This window comes from Mchenga conophoros, linkage group LG3, assembly GCF_057382185.1.
Source record: "Mchenga conophoros isolate Kocher_MC1m ecotype Shallow Benthic linkage group LG3, M_conophoros_male_GT1.1, whole genome shotgun sequence".
In the NCBI taxonomy this organism is placed as follows: Eukaryota; Metazoa; Chordata; class Actinopteri; order Cichliformes; family Cichlidae; genus Mchenga; species Mchenga conophoros.
In genome coordinates, this window is record NC_140528.1 from 25,320,232 (window position 1) to 25,342,156 (window position 21,925).

Here is a 21,925-nt window from a genome sequence, read left to right on the forward strand (position 1 = left end):
AAGTGGATTGCTAAACTTTTTGAAGGCAACTGACTCACACAGTTGTGTAGATATCCCAGTCTCAATAAACATCTTCTCTAACGCTTCCTCTCGCTTGTGATGTTCCTGCGAATTGACCAACCAGCAGCCATCAGGTCGCTGCTGGAAGCACTGCATTAATGTTTTTTGTGGAGTTGTCTCAGGATGCATCACGCTGCCTTGCCTGGGGTTAGCTTCTGTTTCTGGGGATGAGGGTTGAGTGTGCTCCCTTACCTTCTCAAGGTAAGCTAGGTTAGCCTTCTTGTCCGAGCTTTTCAAGTGCACTTTAAGGTTTGTGGGATTTTTTTCCCTTTAGGAATGTCCCGCATAATTTTTCTCTTTCCACTACAAGACACTTGCTTTATCTAAAACACAATCATATTCAAAGAAATCCCAACTTGGACTGTAGCGATTTCTCCTGACTGTAGCTGACAGGATTCATGTTTTTTGTTATTATTTGAAATGTGCAAAAAAAAAGAAGGTTTGAATAAAAAATTACTTGTTTTTCAATACAGTTGTGTGGGTTTGAAATTGATCATGATCTGCTGCTTACTGGCTGCAAAAAAAATATCTGGCCCAGATAAAGTCCTCGGTTTGAAAATCTGTCCCAACTAACCTTTTAGTTGAATAGCCATGCCATAAGGGGTAAATAGTCATCAAAGGCACTATTTATTGCCAACTACAGGCTAACATATAATGCAAATGCAGATGTAGATCAATCAGCAGTACTCTGGATTCTGTGACTTTATCAAAAACTGTGTGGCAGACAGGATGTGGACCCAAATGCAGGACTCGGGAAACTGATATAAACTTAAGCATCTTTAATGATGAACTTCTACAAGATACAAAACCACCACAGATCAGGCACAGACAATTCAAAACAATAACTCTTCCAAAACAACCACAAAGGAGGAGAAACACAGTTATGCGAGAGCACGAAACAAAGGACAAGGAGAGACTGAGACAATAATACACAGCAGATAATGAGAGGAGAGGAAACAGGTCAGGACAGCTGAAACTAATGACAGAGGATGAGACAGGGGAAGTAGAACGAAAACCCAAAACACGAGTCACAACAGAACATCAGAATAAAAGAGGAAATAAAACACTGACACCAAGACTCAAAGATATGAAGTTGACAGAGACAGAAGACAAACATGAGACTGAAGGAACAGAATGGAGCACAAAAGGAGATCAACAAACCTAAAACCACGAGGACGTCATAAACCCACAAAACACAGAAAGAATCTGAAGATCTTTGAACAGAAGCTCAGAATTAAAGACATCAAATAATCTCAAAGACATTTGTATCATTTATAAAGAAAATAAAAAGGAAATAACAGGAAGTTAAATATCAACAACCCAGAAAACACAACCATAATCCAAAGTTCAGCAAAAACACAAACGTAGAGAAAATCTAAAGACAGTCAAAGACTCGGGAACCATGACAGACCTTTCTACCCAATGATGTGTCTTCACGTCCACATCACTTCCTCTTTTGTTAATTTATATTTTCCTTTTAATTTAGCAGTATTTACATTTCAGAGTATTTCAACAATCACTCTGCTTTTACAGTATTTTTTATCATTGTAGTGTTTTTGTCTGCATTTCATTCACCTGCAACAAACTATTCTGTGTCTTTAAATGTCCGCTAGGTTGCATTGATCCACAGTAAACATGGAACATAACATTATACATTAAACTCTATCATTTCCTTGATGGCAGATTTTGAATTCACAGACATGCAAATCTTTGAAAAGCACAAATAAATATAATAGTATATACATATATATATATATGTGTGAAATTTTAAATTAATTAATTTTAAATTAAAAAATGTCAGCATCAGTATTGTTGTGTTTACATCAGTAAAAACACTATATACATACACAATATATTTCTTTTACCAGGTTATGGAATTGAAGTGCATTCTTTATTTTATATGGACATATTAATATAAATCAGTAAAGATGTTTTATTGATTATCAGGGTTTCAGAGTGACTTGCAACCATAGTGACTGAGCCTGACATTTGTCAAGAGTTCAACAGTCTTTACATTTGTGGCTATTTATCCATCTGCTTGTCTAATAACTTTGTTATATATAAGCATCACTAACTAAGTTTAAGTTTAAAACTTACTGTTTAGAACAAATGAAATTATACGTCTCATTATTCCTGCGACTGAACCACTCATGCTGTCCTCCTCTGTCCACGCCTGCAGACATGTCACACCCTTCAGTCTTCCCCTCTGTGGCCCACTTGTCATAGCAGACTACGTAGTCACTGACCCACAACCATAATCCCAGAGTGCATCTGTAGCTCAGTCCGATCCAAACATAGGGACTGTCAGCATCCTTGGCTGTTTCCTGGACCCATCCCTGCACCTCAGGGTTGGTGATAGAAACCAGCCCCTTGTAGTTGTTTTCACAGTAATTCAAGGCCTCCTTCCAGGTCTTGTTTTCTTTGATCAGGATCAATTTATCTGCTATAAAAACAAAATGTACAACAGACAACAATAACTACACAAACACATCATCAGTAATCTTCTCAGTAATGACAGCGGGATTTCATTTTGGAAAACAGAGAAAAACATTTGTACAAACTCACCATCATAACAGAAGAAGGGTTTTTCTTTGTCACATTCATCAGAGCTCCATTTTCCTGATCTGTTTAACAGAGTCATAGCACATTTCTTGTTGCTTTGTTCATCATTGAATAACTGCATATCCCAGTATCTGAAAGAGGAATTACTCCCATCTGACCACCTCCAGCTGTCTCTGAACAGACCCATCCACACACTCATGCTACGGCCAATGAACAGGGCCTTCATTTCTTCTCCATCTACCTGATCGAGTCCACTGGCCAAGTCAGTGTGATGGTATCTGCAGTAGCTCTGAGCCTCTGTCCAGTTCATAGATGTTTCAATCAAATGCAATGTTTTATTGTCTTTCTTCATTCCTGTAAAACCAACAGAATAAAACACAATGAAATCCTTCAATTATTTGCCTCCTGAAACTCTACATAGTTTTTCTGAAATCACAATTATTTGATTTCTTTATGTTTTCAAATCACAATATTATAATATCATTTAAAATTATCTCCTCACCATCGTAGCAGATGAACCACGTTGTAAAATCACATGAAACATCTGCCAGCTTTTTATCTCCATTATCGTATCTTTTCCTCCCACAGTTTCCAGGCAGTTCTCTAGTAGTTCTTCCTTTCAGATTCCAGCTGCTGTCATTATGAATGTATTCCACTCCTGGCAGAGACCAACGCCACGTCCTGTTTCCACCTGTGTTGTTGTTCAGTCCAATCCAGGCTTCTCTTTGATTCTGTGTGGAGTTACGGAGTCTGCTCATGTCTGTCATGTCAAACACTTTGGCCAGGTCTGTATATTTCTCTCTGCAGTATCTCTGTGCTTCATACCAGCTCTTGTTTTCTTTAATAAAGTGGTACTCATACAGGCGGCATGTAAAGAGGCAACACTGACCTGAAATACAGAAATATGATATACATAAAAGTCTGAATGAAGAAATCAAACATTACAGGTTGAAACTGTCAAATAAATCAGTCAAACATATGGTTGAATTCCTTTCCAGGAGCTTCTTCAGTAAAATGATTATTATCCAGCTAACATGTCAAGAAGACAGACTGACTTATAAACAGCAAAAGAAAAAAAAAGTGCTGATACAAGAAACTAATCATCCCATCATCATATCAAAATTAGATGATGGATAAAAGCTTTGCTTGATAAAGATGGATCTATATTCAGTGGATGTATTGGTAGAAATATTGCAAATCTTTAATGAATTATCATTAATCTGTAGATACTTTAGATTAAAAACAGTACATTTGGTGAAACAATCCACTTACCCATCAGAATAAGCAGATACAGACGCCACTGCATCTTTGATCTGACAGATGAAAGTGATGTTTTATTGCTCAAGGAAACAAAGATTTGAACCAAACTTCTTCGATGGACCCTTTATGTCAGGAAAGAAAAAAATTGATTAATATATGATGATAGGAAATATCACAGGTAAACTTACATGTTATAATTTATTCTCTACAGTAAAGAGAGCTCTTTTTGTCCTGGTCAGGATTTGAATATTAAAATACGAGCGTGTGACTATTTTCGCTGAAAGAATGATTGAATTGAATTGAAAGGAGTCATTTACAAATACAATTCAAAGATGTTTATGAGCAATCAGGAAAACATGGCAAAAAAGCACTGCACTGCTAGCTGTCCAAGAAGCAAGAACATATAAGTAAGTAAGAAGGTAAAGTTTATTTATTTAAGTGCTTTTCACAGACAGGCAGTCACAAAGAGCTGTACACAAATATTAAAATAAACAATAGAATCAATAGACATTATACACAATGTAAAAGATCAAATGTAAATAATGTAAAGAATATAAAATACGTAGATCAACAAAAGGCATATAAACATGTTGTCCTTATTTGTGTTGCTCAATAACTTCATCCATCATCTTAAACTGGGTGTGAGGCACAGGGAGAACTTGATCTACTCAATAATGAGAATATATCACAGCTTCAGCTGCAGCTAGTAAGATATCTACTCATTTTTAATCCAAACTCCACATAAAAGTAACTTTTTACTCAGCAAACAAGTCTGTCTAGGTACAATAATACTTTATATACACTTGCTCTGGATGTTATCAGCCCCATAGAGATGACCCCCATGACATAATATGATGTTTATAACAATAACTTAAACTCTAGGTTTGACCACTTTCAGTTACTCAGCTACAGCCGATCAACTAATTGAAGATTATTGAATCAAAAACATAAACAGTGCTCATAATATATAATGTTACCATCCATCCTCTTAACCACTTGTCCAACTCAGCCTGGAGCTTATTCCAGCTGTTTGTGTGAGAGGCTGCTTATGTTTATTTCCAAGTATTTCTGATTACACCAAATTTTATTATATAAAAAGTGTCTGTTTTCAAAACTTGAGTAATTTTAATACATTTGTGTATTGATGCAAATTAGATGAGATTCTAAGTCTACTTCTGCTTTTAGTTGTAAACACATCCTGTGCCGTGAGTGGGAAACAAATATCATGCTCAATGAAAAGGTGACTCTCATTGTGCATATAGACTTTGATACTGTCAGGTTATCACACTTCATTTTTTATTTTTTACCTAATTTGTCTGAAAAACTGTGAATATTAGTTGAACTTCTGTTTTCTGTAAACACACACCAGGTGCAATCTGCTTTTGTTGAACTGCTATATAAAAGCACACACCAAGAGATGTGATGCTACATTACAGTATTTGCTGTTGTTGTTGTTGTACAGTCCAATCCAGGCTTCTCCTTGATTCTGTGTGTAGTTACAAAGTCTGATCATGTCTGTCCTGTCAAACACTCAGGTCTGTGTAATGTTCAGCACACATAAACAAGCAGCACTGACCTACAACTGAAGACATTGCTTTCAATAATTTTGCTAATTAAGGCAATCTGATTGTCAGCAATCTGATAAATCATGAACTCAATTCATCAAATGGGGCCATAAATGAGCCACAAGATTCATAAATAGTCTCAGTAGTCCAAATGTTTTCATGAAACCAGCTGAAATAGAGCTGATACGTTAAAAAAAAATGAATAAAGTGGAACCCTGGTTAACATAGCCTGTTAGTAAAAACAGTCATAAGAAATACATTACAGGTGATAAATAGTCAATAAATAGATCATAATGGTTAAAAAATTCATTTTAAAACATCAGCAATGATATAATTCATGGTATAGGATTTCATTTGTTTAAAAACATATTAAAAGGTTAAAAACTTGCTAATTCATGGTGTTTTTATGTTAATTCCGGTTAAATGGCTAAAATATGTGTTCAGAGTCTTATTGTGAAAGGGCACACTGCAGCGTGACTCCTGTGACCAGCCACACCCAATCAGGTTGTTCACAGTGGTTCCCAAACCACTGTGTTATGTAGTGTGTGTGTCAACTGTCTTTACAAAATAACAAGCCGGCAATTTAAACTTATTATCAGGTATGTGGTCTTTATTACACGCTACACTCATTACTACTCTAGTAGTTGAACCTAACTGGTCCTAGTTTACTGTAACAACTCCAGAAGTGTTACAAAAGTAGAACTGGGGCCATGGAGCATGAACCACCAGTCAGAATAAATAGAAATAAACTCCACAGCATCTTTTATATCAGATATATTTGAGCTGACAGAGACAGTTTGGTAACAACCACAATCAAAATGATCAACACAGAAACATATTTATTTTAATCTATTTTTTTTCCCAAATTAGGCCCTGTTTTTATTTGATAAGGCATTTATAATAGAGGTAATATAAAATAACTGAAATACTTTAAAGTCTCTCCACACATTACAGTACATAAGCCGCCCAGCATAACATAGAAATAAAGAAAGGAGGAGGACAGAGGGAAAGAATAGAAAAGAGCTGCAGCTAAATGTTCGTAAATTAGTGCCAAATGCCAGTTTAATGTTCCTGTAATATTTCAGTTTTTCATACTTACACATGATGGTTAAATATAAAGATAATCCTTTGAAAAGTTCTTTTTTTGTTTTTTTCTTTTTTGTTAAAGCAGTGCAGACTCCCTTTGTGATTTTTTCTGATCCTGTGTTTTTGTGCTAATCATGAGTGAAACTTTATCCACAATCAGTCCTAAATTTTAGCTTTTTTAGTCGTCCATATTAGATGAGGGTAGTGGAAAAATATAAATATAAATGCTCAGTTGTACTAAAGAAATTACTCATGTAAAATATTTTAGTTTTTATATGTGGTCAAAGAATATAAATTCATTAATTTTAATGTTTGAATCATATTAAGACCAAAAAATAGAAACACTGTCAGAAATGCTGAGTAATGACATCATCTACACTCGATCTGTGCATATTACTTAAGAAAGTTTAAACTTACATCTGGTTAGTTCTCTCCTTGATGTCTCTCCTCAGTGTGTTCGTAAAGACTGCTGTCAAAAGCAGGTTGTATGCGACACTAACACAGAGATCTTGTTTGCCAAAGGTCAGGATTTGAATATTGAAATATTCCAGCAGAATGATCCAGTGTGTATATCAGATATGAAACAGGGATTTTATGTAATCATGTGGAAAACAGAAATATAACAATCACTGTTGAATATCGAACGAGCAAGAGCAGGAAGAGGAAAGAAAATGTATAACTACACATAAATCTTTCCCATTTATAGTTCAATGCTCCAGGTTAAATTCAATGTTCAGTGACACTGTTAGAGTTTTCTGTTAAATGATGAGACACGATGACACAAAGGAGGTAAGAACAGTAAATACTAAACTCAAAACTGAAAACGAAACACATAAAACTAAGTGTCTCTTACAGCACAGAAATGGCAGATTCAAAAATACAATATAGGACTGGTTCCCTATGAAATGCAGAGACGTCAAGGACATAAAATAAAATGATTGGCATTAAAAGAAGATCAAAACCCATGAAAATGTACACGTACATTCAATTCCATAAATTCAATTTTATTTATACATCTTATATTTTACTATGTACAAAGTATTTTTATAAAGAAATCTAAATTATGGAGACATAATTCAATACTCAGATATGATGTAATCTGCCTGTCGCCTCGACTCTAGCCTGCACACCCAAGTAGGAAGTGCAAGTGAGAAATAAGTGGAAACAAGTGGGAGAAAATGTGTGTATGGATAGATAATTTTTCTATTTTTTTATAAAATTGTTTCAATAAGTTTTATTTATTTTTTTCAAATGTCAGTTTTTATTTTTATTTTAGTTTTTTTTTTTTTTTTCAATTCCAGGTTTTGATTATAGTTTTAGTTCAGTACAATAACCCTGACCATATCAGCCTCACAGTTAAACATGTTTCAGCACAGTCCCAAAAAGTCCTGTTCGATTTTCAGTCAGCTCCAACAATCTGACTGCTCTCTCCTGACCTCTCTCACAGCAGCAAATGTGCATGAAGCATAGAGAATAAACTGTCTGTTGGCTTCTACATCAGCATTCATTAGACTTCCATTGTTTCCTTCTAAACCTTTAAAGACGCTGTGGTGGTCTGTAGTAGATATCTGTAAAATAACATTAGTGTTGTGTGTTATGTGTATTTGCTGTAGATAAAGTGTAAGAGTCAAATCTGTAGTCGCATTAGAAATGTAATACACGTTTACTCTGCTGTATACTTTACCTGTATAGCCACTAGATGGCACTGTTTGACTGTCATAGTCAATGTGAACACTGGAAACAGAACTTGAGAAGGAACATTTTCCCAATTCAAATTATTGTTGCTTGATCATGAATGATTGTGCTCTCTTTATTGTTTTATTGTCGTGACATCATCAGTGTGTAGCCTCCACTTGTTGTGTTTAATGGAAACTATCTATTCAATGGATAGGCGTAACGGTAAGGCTTTTAGTAGTCATGGCCACATTAAGCTTTCTGAAACATGTATAGAAAAACAGTTCATTACTTGTCAAAACAGTCCTCTTTGGTGACCTCTGATGGCCCATAATATAAAGAGCAGCTTGAATATACAACTTAGATTGATATCAGGCTGATATGGTGCTTTGAACGTGTATTTTTTATTTATTTTTGGAGGGGGAGGGGGTTGTGTTATGTCTATTTTCATAATAAATCCTTTAGATGAATAAACCACCCTTGTTGAAACATGTGCCATTGTGTGTTCTCTACTATATTAACAATGTTGAACATGGACTTATAATAGTTTGGGAGATTGCTTGTGCCATGAAGCCCCTTCCTTCATGTGATTATGTAATTAACCAGTGGACAGGTATGTTTATATATAATAAAATAACTTCTATAATTATACACATATATGTATTGTTTATTTCTTATGTAGATTTCAGACCAGGGAGCAAAATTGCTGATGAAATGGTTTTATTCGGGAATAGGCAGAGCCTATTAGATGTCTCTAATTATCTTACACACAATTAGCTCGCTCCCTCTCGCACAAAATCACAAAAACACAGCACAAATCCCACCAATGATTCAATTTGTTATAAACCAATGGATCAGGTATTAAAGCAGTAGAGTGCTGAATAAAGCGTCGGACGTCGCTGATCACGTGACTCTGCTCAGACGACCCAAGCCCCTGCAAAGTGTTTCTGAAGCAGTGTGCTGATTGTTTATTTTTTTTCCACACATGAGCCGACAGACCATCACTACCTTTTACTTTATGAGTCATTTTTGGATTTTAAAATTCAGTCCAATGAAATAGAACGATTTTGTAAGACGTATATATATATAAGTGTATGTGTGTTTGTGTGACTGACAGCACAGGACACACTCATCTCTGAGTGTCTGAATTTTAAGGTGTATGATATAGTAAAAATGCGATTGTAAACTAGTATTAAATGAAGACATAAAATGAAAAAACCTTTGCCTTAATTAAAAGTGGGCAAATGGTTGTCACAGGGGCAGAAGGCCGGTACCAAAACTGAACCCAAATGCAGAAACCCAGAGCAGAGGTGGCGAGAAAGTTTTAACAATGTGTTTTATTGTACTAGCACAAGTCAATATTTGTCTGTAACTGAACACAACAAAGCTCAGAATGTAACAGAGGCTTGGCGTAGCATGTTAACGTGGTCGTGGGGGCTGAGTGGGGAAAATTGGGCTTGGAAGAGTAACTGGAGCGTGGCTGGTTACGTTCTGTGATCACACTGAGGAGAGAGTTGAGCAGTGTTTGAATAGTGACAAAAAATGAGCCCTAGAGAAGGTGATCACAGATGTATTTGAAGCTTACTCGCAGGCAGAGTGAAAGATGCTTGGAGGGAGAGGCGGCGTGAGTCCAGGTGAGTTAGACAGTGTGAGTTGGCTGACTTGATTTCCGTAGGGAGTGTGATGGAAGAAGGGCAGGCAGGTGAGGCATGGAGAGATTTTCAGAGGAAAGGTAGATTACTCAAGGTCCAAGACATGAGCTTAATTTGGAGGTAAAAGTGGGACTTGGCAAACAGAACATTGAACATTAAAGCTGGCTACAAAAATAAAGTAGTTGACAAACTGGCCGAGGAGGAACGTCAGCATAGGCCTTAAATCTCTCCAGCCTGATTACCTCAAATCACCTCCAGGCAAGTGGAGCTATTGAAGATCTGACGGCCCTGCCCAGGGGCGGATACCAAGGCGACTGAGGAAGCTGGTGAAATTTTTCAGCTACTCACCAGGATCAAGACAATGGTTGGAGATGGAGAGGATCATAGGGCCTGGCTAGATAACATGGATTTTATGTAAACACAGAGATTGAATATCTAAAGATGAGTGGGCACCTGACAGAGGAGAAATGAGCAATTCATGTCTGGGATGTGACGAGCCTTCTTACTTGTTCTTTGTCCTGCTCTACCCAAAGGTCTTCTGTAAATAAGTAAAATTCACTTTGTCATCAATAGTTTTCAGATAAACTGTGCAGTCTCACATTATTACACCTCATTCAGCACTCACAGTTAATACAAAACCACAGATTTATTTTGCTTTCCTGATCATTCCTCTGCACCCTGGTTATCATCAGAGCAGACTTTTTTCAGTCTAGCAGGTATTTAACATTTTACTTATTTTATACGCTGACTCACACAATTATTCAACAAATTACAGAAAACATTTATATTTATATACATTTATAAATGCACTATTTCATGCTGAAAGGCCTTAATAGTCATCAGTCACTCCTTGCAGCCACCTGCAGGCAAGTAATTAACGCAGCTATACATCGATCAGCAGTATACTGGATTCTGTGACTTTGTCAAAACCGTGTGTGGCAGACAGGATGTGGACCCAAATGCAGGACTCGGGAGACTGATATAAACTTAAGGATCTTTAATGATAAGTTTTCATAAGACAGAAAATCACCACAGATCAGCCACAAATAATCCAAAACAATAACTCTAACAAAACAATCACAAAAGGACAAGCAGAGACTGAGACAATAATACACAGCAGATAATGAGGGGAGAGGAAACAGGTCAGGACAGCTGAAACTAATGACAGAGGATGAGACAGGGGAAGTAGAACTAAACACAAAACACGAGTCACAACAGAACATCAAAATAAAACAGGAAATAACAAAAGCTGAGACCAAGACTCAAAGATATGAAGTTGACAGAGACAGAAGACAAACATGAGACTGAAGAACAGAATGGAGCACAAAAGGAGATCAACAAACCTAAAACCACGAGGACGTCATAAACCCACAAAACACAGAAAGAATCTGAAGATATTTGGAACAGAAGCTCAGAATTAAAGACATCAAATAATCTCAAAGACATTTGTATCATTTATAAAGAAAATAAAAAGGAAATAACAGGAAGTTAAATATCAACAACCCAGAAAACACAACCATAATCCAAAGTTCAGCAAAAACACAAACGTAGAGAAAATCTAAAGACAGTCAAAGACTCGGGGACCATGATAGACCTTTCTACCCAATGATGTGTCTTCACGTCCACATCACTTCCTCTTTTGTTAATTTATATTTTCCTTTTAATTTAGCAGTATTTACATTTCAGAGTATTTCAATAATCACTCTACTTATTATCTACTTTATCGTTTTAGTATTTTTATCTACATTTAATCAATCTGAAACAAACTATTCTGTGTTTTTAAATGTCCGCTAGGTTTCATTGATCCACAGGGAAAACTTAAATTTACAAAAACTACACAACTTGGAGACATTGTGTTCATAAAACGACTGAGTAAATATCTTTGCACATAAAAAAAACACAACAATATATTTCTTTTACCAGGTTATAAAGCTGAGTACATTCTTGATTTTAACTGGACATAGATTAAATGCAGGGATTACTTTGGCAACCCAGTAGCTGTAAGATTCAGGTTAACCCAGCAGCAAGTGAGTTTAAGTTTAAAACTTACTGTTTGGAACAAATAAAATTATACGTCTCATTATTCCTGCGACTGAACCACTCATGCTGTCCTCCTCTGTCCACGCCTGCAGACATGTCACACCCTTCAGTCTTCCTCTCTGTGGCCCACTTGTCATAGCAGACTACGTAGTCACTGACCCACAACCATAATCCCAGAGTGCATCTGTAGCTCAGTCCGATCCAAACGTAGGGACTGTCAGCATCCTTGGCTGTTTCCTGGACCCATCCCTGCACCTCAGGGTTGGTGATAGAAACCAGCCCCTTGTAGTTGTTTTCACAGTAATTCAAGGCTTCTTCCCAGGTCTTGTTTTCTTTGATCAGGATCAATTTATCTGTAATAGTTAAAAAGAGAAGTTAAAGTTCAGTTTCAGTTATTTTCCTTTTATTTTCAATTTATTCCAAAATTAAAATTAGAAAAGTTAACTGCAGAAGAAAATTATAGCTGACCAGGTTTACACTTATACAGATCTTCCTGAGAATTTTCTAGAAAAGTTTTCTTTTCTAGAAAAACAATGAAACAACAACAAACAACAAGAAAAAATTCTAGAAAAACAATATTAGCCTTTTCTAGAAAAGGCTAACATTGTTATCTTTTTACAAAAAAACAGCTGAACATGAGAGGTTTTTGGACAAAGTGTGTGTTCTCCATTCTTTAAGCACCGGCACCATTTCAAAAGTACCGGTTTGGTACTGGTATCGGATAAAACCTAAATGATACCCATCCCTAGTAATGACAGCGGGATTTCATTTTGGAAAACAGAGAAAAACATTTGTACAAACTCACCATCATAACAGAAGAAGGGTTTTTCTTTGTCACATTCATCAGAGCTCCATTTTCCTGATCTGTTTAACAGAGTCATAGCACATTTCTTGTTGCTTTGTTTATCATTGAATAACTGCATATCCCAGTATCTGAAAGAGAAATCACTCCTATCTGACCACCTCCAGCTGTCTCTGAACAGACCGACCCATGAATTACTCGGGTCTCTCTGTTTCTTCATCATCGTGAGTTCTTCTCCATCTACCTGATCGAGTCCACTGGCCAAGTCAGTGTAATGGGATCTGCAGTAGCTCTGAGCCTGTGTCCAGTTCTTTAATTCTTCAATCAAATGAAATGTTTTATTGTCTTTCTTCATTTCTGTGCAACAAACACAAAAGCACAAGAAGACATCCCTCAATAATTTGTCTCCTGAAACTGTAATTTTCTAAAATTACCATTATGTCATACATTATATTTTTATATGATGATATTATAATAATAATATTATTCACATCTCCTCACCATCATAGCAGATGAACCATGTAGGATGGTTGCATGAAACTTCTGCCAGCTTGTCTCTTTTCCTCACACAGTTTCCATAAGCCTCACTATCAGCTCTTCCACTCTGATTCCAGCTGCTGTCATTATGAATGTATTCCACTCCTGGCAGAGACCAACGCCACGTCCTGTTTCCACCTGTGTTGTTGTTCAGTCCAATCCAGGCTTCTCTTTGATTCTGTGTGGAGTTACGGAGTCTGCTCATGTCTGTCATGTCAAACACTTTGGCCAGGTCTGTATATTTCTCTCTGCAGTATCTCTGTGCTTCATACCAGCTCTTGTTTTCTTTAATAAAGTGGTACTCATACAGGCGGCATGTAAAGAAGCAACACTGACCTAAAATAATACAAAAATTAGATGATAGAAAAATCTTGGTCAGATAAACAATGATCTATATTCAGTGAATATTCTGGTAAAATATTGCAAATGTTTAATAAATCAACATTAATCTGTGTTCATTTTAAATTAAAAACTGTATATTTGGTGAAACAATCCACTTACCCATCAGAATAAGCAGATACAGACTCCACTGCATCTTTGATCTGACAGATGAAAGTGATGTTTTATTGCTCATGAAGCAAAGATTTAAACAGAACTTCTTTGATGCACACTTTATGTCATGAAAGAAAAGATGGATCAAGACAAGATGGTAGGAAATATGAAATAAATGTGAACCATTATAAACCAGAATAGATAATAATACAGCAGCTCATGAACAGGCTGATTAAACCATTTATGTTACTCATCTTGAAATCTTGTCACGGTGTGTAGATGAGATCGACCCAAAAGCAGACATGGTGGAGACAGAACTAACTTCCCAAAAAATAAAGCGAGCCTTTACTGTGGCTGATGGCATGAGAAAAACTCTAGAGACACACTGTAACTGGGAAAACTAAGGGGACTAAGAACACTGTGTAAACTAAAGGACTATGGCACTCTGTGAAAGAACTATGAAAGTGCTATGAAACACAGTGAAACAATGAGGGAAAACTATGAAATCTGTGGTGAGGCTAACAGACGATCTGACAAAGAACAGTAAGAGACAAAGGACTTAAATAAAAATGAGGTGATCAGGGGAGGTAGAGAAACACAAGAGGATTCAGCTGACTAGGATGAACATAATGCTGTACAGGAACTGTAAACCAAAACATAAAGACATGAAAACTGGACTTTCAAAATAAACAGGAAAACATGACAAGACGCAGGCGTGACACGAACTTGACAACATTAACCAGGCAGTCAAAAGACATGACCAATAACACTCAATAAACAACAACTTTAACACAGGAGAAGACGACACAAAGAAATTAAGAAACAAAGTACTAACAGCAACCTAGAAATTGAGCTAAACTGAAACTAGAACACAAATGAATAAAAAATGACCCAATACCATTTTTTTTCTTTTTTGAATACACAAATGTACATTACATCAAGGTTTTAAACTTACATGTGATAAATTCTTCCCTATTCGGTGTGTTTATGAGGACAGCTCTCAAGTAAATATTAAAATACACTCAGAGAGAGCTCTCTTTGTCCAGGTCAGGATTTGAATATGACATTTTAAAAAGTGCATCTGTTTCCTCTGACAGACTGACTCACAGATGGGGGATTTAAAAGGTGTCATTTACATGATGAGGAAACAGGAAAAAAGGTGCAGAAACCGCTGCACTGCTAACAGTCCAAGAAGCAAAAACATATAAACACGTCTTCCTTATTTATGTTGCTTAATAACTTCATCCATTATCTTAATCTGGGAGTGAGGCACAGGGAGAGCATGGACATTACATAAAATGAGTAGATAACATCCATCCTCTTAAACACTTCTCCAACTCAGACTTGCAGGCCAGCCTGGAGGATATTCCAGCTGCGTGTCTGTGTGAGGCTGATTACACTTATTTTATTATTATTATTCATATATTGTTTAAAAAAATGTAATGTTAAGGTGGGATATTGGACTATCAAATCAAAATGATCAATTAAAGTAGTCTTGTTTACACTGCACTTTTATATACATAAAAAACCTGAGTAATTTTAAATAATGTGTACATTGATGGAAATTAGACAGAGTTTGTAACTTTAATTTGCTTTTATAATACATTTTGTGCTGGAAATGGGAGATGAAGATCATGCTCTGAATGTGCAAGGCTTTAATGTGTGACTGTCAGCTCTCTACTTTCAGCACTCTCATTTCAAACTTGAGTATTTTATCAGGTTACTCTAAATGACTTCATGAATATTAGCTCTGCTTCTGTTTTCCTTAAACAAACACCAGGTGTAATCTGCTTCTGTTAAACTGTTTCACATAAGCATAAACTAAGAGTGGTGAGGTGATGTAACATTACAGTTAAACGTTTGAAATGTTTTGTTTAGTTTTTTTTAGTTTTGGGTTTTTTGTTGTTTTTTTACATTGAACTGCAATTCCAGTATTAGATATTTTGTTCAGCACTGTAACACATGGAGGGGCGGGTTGCTACATTCCAAGATATAAAACATTCTAAGTATTCCATTCGTCTTATCAAATCTGAATACCTCATATAAAAAAGTCTGCAAGTTCTGCAAAGAGCAGACAAGAAAAAACAGAGAAAACTGAGCTGAAGTGACCCACACCGCCGAGAAAATACACCAGTGACACAGGTATAACACAGATGTGATGACAAACATCACAGGACGAGCATGTCAGGCACAAAGACAGGTGCCTGGCATGGTCTCAACTGTCAAGATCTTCAGCTCACAACTCTTCACCAGCATTCCCAGAGTGCGATGACTTATTACCCCAAGTGGAGGAGTTTAAGTATTTTGTTGATGAGTGAGGGCAGAGAGTGATCTATGAACAGATTGGTGCTGTGGCTGGAGTGATGTGGACACTGTACCAAAACATCGAGGTGAAAAGAGAGCTGGATTAGGTGGCTGGGGAGAGGCAAGTCTGCTCTTCTCTGCTTAGGCTGCTGGCCCCAGATAAACCAAAGATTATGACTCCAAACTTTCCTAACTACTTAAAAATAATAATTTGACGCCTGGCAGAGACCAGTGGCTTGTCATGTTTCTGTTTGTCGTGAAGTCCAGTCCAGGCTTCAACTTTATGCTGTGTGGAGTGTCATGTCTTCCATGTCAAATGTTTTGGCAAGGTCTGCAAATGTTCGTTTTCTCTGTTTTCATTTCATTTTTATTATTGTAGGGTCTTAACCTTACAATATAAAGGGCTGTGAGGAAATTGTTGTTGTGATATATATATAAAAAGATTTGTATTGAATTGACTTCTTGTCTTTAATAAAGTGGTACAGGTGAGACATGAAGAAGAAACACTGACCTAATGTTGCTGATAGGAGAAAGAATCTGATAAATCATACAATCAAACTGATCAGAACTGAGCGGCTTGAGCCACAGGGTTCATAAATAGTGTCAGTAGTCTAAATGGTTTCATGAAACCAGCTGAAATAAAGCTGATGAATAGAGAAAATCCCTTTGCCAGTTAGAATTAAAAGAAAGAAACTCTACAGCATCTTTTATGTCAGATATATTTGAGCTGACATATAGACAGCAATATTCTTAATCTTAAAGCAGTAATATAAAAATAACTGAAATACTTTAAACTGACTCCACACTTTACAGTACACAAGTCACCCGGCGTAATGTAGAGGAATAAAAAAGGAGGACAGAGGGAAAGAATAAAGATGTGCAGCTAAATGCTTGTAAATTAGTGCCAAATGCCAGGTCATTCAAAAACACAAGTTCATGTCCACTTAATACACTTGTATGCGTCTTATATTGTGTGATATATTTCAGTGATTTTTAAGTTTTTCAAGAAGAAATTTTGTTTGGTTAAAGCAGTGCAGACTCATTTTGTGATTTGGTCTGATCCTGTGTTTTTGTGCTAATCATGAGTGAAACTTTATCCACAATCAGTCCCAAATTTTAGCTCTTGTCTTCTGGACAGCTTCCATACTAGATGAGTGTCGTGGACAAATTTAAGTGCTCTGCTGCACTAAAAAATTACTCATGTAAAATATTTTAGTTTTTATATTTGGTCGCAAAATTTAAAAACCAGAAAAATAGAAACACTGTCAGAAATACTCAGTAACGACATCATCTACACTCGACCTGTGCATATGCACATAGATTAAATGACTTAAAAAACTTTAAACTTACATCTGGTTAGTTCTCTCCTTGATGTCTTTCCTCAGTGTGTTCGTAAAGACTGCTGTCAAAAGAAGGTTGTATGTGACACTAACACAGAGATCTTGTTTGCCAAAGGTCAACATTTGAATATTAACATATTCCACCAGAATGATCCAGTCTATATTTCTAGGATGAAATGGGGATTTTATGTAATGCTGTGGAAACAGAAATATAACACTGCACTGTTGAACATTGAATGAGCAAGAGCAGGAACAGGAAAAAAAATGTAAAACTATAAATAAATCTTTCCCATTTATGGTTGCAAAATGTTCCAGGTTAATTTCATCATACAATATTCAGTGACTGTTAGTTTTCTGTTAATTGCTGAGACACGGGGACACAATGAAGGTAAGAGTAAATATTAAACATGACTGAACTGAAAACTAAACAGATAAAACTAACTCTCCCTTAGAGCACAGAAATCATAGATTCAACAATGAAATATAGCAATGATCCACAATGAAATGCAGAGACATCAAGGACAGGTCACATAAATTCCCCAATTTCATCAAATACATCAGGTTTAGAAAGTTCTCTGCTTTATGGTTTCCACAGGGTTCAGTGCTAGGACCAACTCTGTTTACATTATACATGCTTCCCTTAGGCAGCATCATTAGAAATATCCTGTCTCAGAGTGACGCTGAAAAACTAGTTCATGCATTTATTACTTCCAGGCTGGACGACTGTAATTCATTATTATCAAGAAGTCCTAAAAACTCCCCGAAAAGCCTTCAGCTAATCCAAAATGCTGCAGCAAGAGTCCTGACAGGGACTAGAAAGAGAGAGCAGATTTCTCCTGTTTTGGCTTCCCTTCATTGGCTCCCTGTTAAATCCAGAATTGAATTCAAAATCCTGCTCCTCACATACAAGGTCTTAAATAATCAGGCCCCATCTTATCTTAATGACCTTGTAGTACCATATCACCCTATTAGAGCACTTCACGTTCTGCTTTTAAGATTAGGCTTAAAACTTTCCTTTTAGGTAAAGCATATAGTTAGGGCTGGACCAGGTGACCCTGAATCCTCCCTTATGCTGCAATAGACGTAGGCTGCCAGGGATTCCCATGATGCATTGAGTTTTTTCTTTCCAGTCACCTTTCTCACTCACTATGTGTTAATGGATGATCTGATATCGTCGTGTTGGTGTTGTTCCCAGATCATCATGAAAATGTTGTTCCAGGTTCAACATTGCAAGTGACCAATCACATTGTTTGGTCAGGGGGGACGACCGGCACTCTGAGTTGTGAGTAGTGTGCTGTTCAGAAGAGCAGTGCCACTGTGTGACTGCACGTAACAGTGCCTGGCACACGGGAGCACTGACTATGTGTCAGTACCACAGGCAATGAATCTGGAAGCTTAAATTAAGAAGAAAGAACAAAAGTTAGAACTGGAATATCATGTTCATGGAAGAGCCAGACAGGAGTATAGAACAGGCTTACTCTCTCCCTATTAAAACAAACTTAACCATCCTTGATAACTGTAATACCTTAAATTGTGTATATTTGCAGTATTAACTTAAATTTTTTTGTGATCACCCAAACACACATTGATTAAACTATCAGACCAGTCAAATTAGGTGTGATAAAGCACGGAGACATGGAGAACATTCAAGTTGATTTGCCTTTAGGAATGAACTTAAGAAAACATATAATGTAGATAATTAAGATCAAATGAAGCACATAGAATAGTAACGTAATGTAACACCCGTCCCACGTTCTAATGAGAGGGGCCCTGGGTTCCTGTTGTTACTTTTCTACTGATTTTTAATGCTTATGGTATAAAATATGCATGTAAAGAAGCAACACTGACCTAAAATAATACAAAAATTAGATGATAGAAAAATCTTGGTCAGATAAACAATGATCTGTATTCAGTATATATTCTGGAAAAAATACTGCAAAAGTTTAATGAATCAGCATTGATCTGTGTTCATTTTAAATTTTAAACAGTATATTTGGTAAAACAATCCACTTACCCATCAGAATAAGCAGATACAGACTCCATCTTTGATCTGACAGATGAAAGTGATATTTTATTGCGCAAGGAAACAAAGATTTGAACAGAACTTCTTCGATTCACTTTATGCCAAGAAAGAAAGACAAGATGGTAGGGAATATGAAATATATGTGAACCATTATAAACCAGAATCGACGTTAATGTTTTTTTTAATAATTCAGCAGCTCATGAACAAGCTGATTGAACCATTAATGTTACTTATCTTGAAATCTCTTGGTACTTTGATTAATATTAGTAATAATTATGTATAATATGTTTTTTTTTTCTTTTTTGAATACACAAATGTGCATTACACATCACCTCTGTACCACAAATATGTAATAATATTAAATGTTTTAAACTTACATGTGATAAATTATTCTCTATTCGATGTGTTCATGAGGACAGCTCTCAAGTAAATATTAAAATACACTCAAAGAGAGCTCTCTTTGTCCAGGTCAGGATTTGAATATTACATTTTAAAAAGTGCATCTGTTTCCTCTGACAGACTGACTCACAGATGGGGGAGGAATTTTATACAAGACTCATAAAAGGTGTCATTTACATGATGAGGAAACAGGAAAAAAGGTGCAGAAACCGCTGCACTGCTAACAGTCCAAGAAGCAAAAACATATAAACACGTCTTCCTTATTTATGCTGCTTAATAACTTCATCCATTATCTTAATCTGGGAGTGAGGCACAGGGAGAGCATGAACATTACATAAAATGAGTAGATAACATCCATCCTCTTAAAAACTTATCCAACTCAGACTTGCAGGCCAGCCTGGAGGATATTCCAGCTGTGTGTGTGTGAGGCTGCTTGCATTTATTTTATTATTATTCATATATTGTTTAACAAAACATGTAATGTTAAAGGGGGATATTGGACTCCATCCATTCGCTTCCGCTTATCCTTTTCAGGGTTGCGGGGGGCGCTGGAACCTAACCCAGCTGTCATAGGGCGAGAGGCGGGGTACACCCTGGACAGGTCGCCAGTCTGTTGCAGGGCTAACACACAGGGACAGACAACCATTCACACATTCACACCTAGTGACAATTTGGATTTTCCAACTAACCTATCCCCGCAAGCTGCATGTCTTTGGACAGTGGGAGGAAGCCGGAGTACCCGGAGGGAACCCACGCAAACACGGGGAGAACATGCAAACTCCACACAGAAAGACCCCGGCCTGATGTTGGAATTGAACTCAGGACCTTCTTGCTGTGCGGCAACAGTGCTAACCACCGTGCCACCGTGCTGCCCGGATATTGGACTATCAAATCAAAATGATAAATTAAAAGTATTTCTTTGCACTTTTATATACATAAAAACTTGAGTAATTTTAAATAATTTGTACATTGATGGAAATTAGATTGAGTTTCTAACTCTAATTCTGCTTTTAGTTGTAATAAATTCTGTGCTGGAAATGGGAGATGAAGATCATGCTCTGAATGTGCAAGGCTTTAATGTGTGACTGTCAGCTCTCTACTTTCAGCACTCTCATTTCAAACTTGAGTATTTTATCAGGTTACTCTAAATGACTTCATGAATATTAGCTCTGCTTCTGTTTTCCTTAAACAAACACCAGGTATAATCTGCTTCTGTTAAACTGTTTCACATAAGCATAAACTAAGAGTGGTGAGGTGATGTAACATTACAGTTAAACGTTGTTATATTTTGTTTAGTTTCTTTTCCTTTTTTCTTTTTTTTTACATTGAGCTGCACTTTAAGTATTAGGTATTTTTTCTGCACTGTAACACTTGAAATGTAGAGACATCAAGGACAGATAAACAGTCTAAAATAAATCAATAAACATGAAAAGAAGACCAAACCCATGAAAATGTCCATGAAAATGCATTTTTATAAAGTAATCTAAATTATGGAGACAACAGGATGCAGCTTGCCAGCATCAGTATTCAGATATGCTGCACTCTGTCTCTCACCCCACATCATGTGGGATCAGCTGCAGCTTCAGTACTAAGTCCTCAATCTCACCTATGGTGGTTTTAAGCTTTGCCATCTAATTGTACAAAGAAACTTTCAAGATCCTAACCTTCCTTGAAGTCAGGTATTTTTGGTTCACCTACATGAAGGTTTTCTGCTCTCTGTACCAGAGCAGTTTGTACAACATGCAGCTGAGGCTGTGCATGGAGTGGTTGAGATGGAGAAGCGATTCTATGAGGTAGCTGCAAAGCTGATAGCTGAGTCTCAGTCTCTTTCTTTTGGGAAAGCTGCTGATGTAGAAACGTCCCTCTGGACAGAAGGCTGATGAAGTTCAGAATATACATCATGTTGCAACTTTGGTTTACTATCGCTAGTGTTAAGGTTCAAATATTGAGGAAGGAGAGTACAAACAACCATGGTCCAGAACTTGGTCAAACAATTGACTTTAATGAAATACACGCGTGGGGGGACCAGCTCAGTTCGCCGACAGGGCTGATCTCCGACTTAATCATAGCACAAACAGATATTTTATACCATCAGGGCTTGAATTTAATGACGCCCCCTCAACGTCAGA

General features: G+C 36.7%; 2 protein-coding genes across 2 annotated transcripts; both read right to left on the reverse strand.

The window, feature by feature from the left end:
• Positions 1-1,864: 1,864 nt before the first annotated feature.
• LOC146577829 (secretory phospholipase A2 receptor-like) lies at positions 1,865-6,986 on the reverse strand. The gene is made up of 5 exons (XM_085255409.1): positions 6,951-6,986; positions 3,895-4,004; positions 3,125-3,511; positions 2,626-2,976; positions 1,865-2,500 (listed from the first exon to the last, which is right to left on the reverse strand). Coding segments are annotated over exons 1-5 (1,197 nt in total). The 5' UTR covers positions 6,953-6,986; the 3' UTR covers positions 1,865-2,153.
• Positions 6,987-10,895: 3,909 nt separating this feature from the next.
• Positions 10,896-13,842, reverse strand: LOC146577830 (macrophage mannose receptor 1-like). The gene is made up of 4 exons (XM_085255445.1): positions 13,740-13,842; positions 13,203-13,574; positions 12,705-13,058; positions 10,896-12,252 (listed from the first exon to the last, which is right to left on the reverse strand). The coding sequence occupies exons 1-4, from the start codon at positions 13,810-13,812 to the stop codon at positions 11,906-11,908; spliced, it is 1,146 nt and encodes a 381-aa protein (XP_085111571.1). The 5' UTR covers positions 13,813-13,842; the 3' UTR covers positions 10,896-11,905.
• Positions 13,843-21,925: the final 8,083 nt, after the last annotated feature.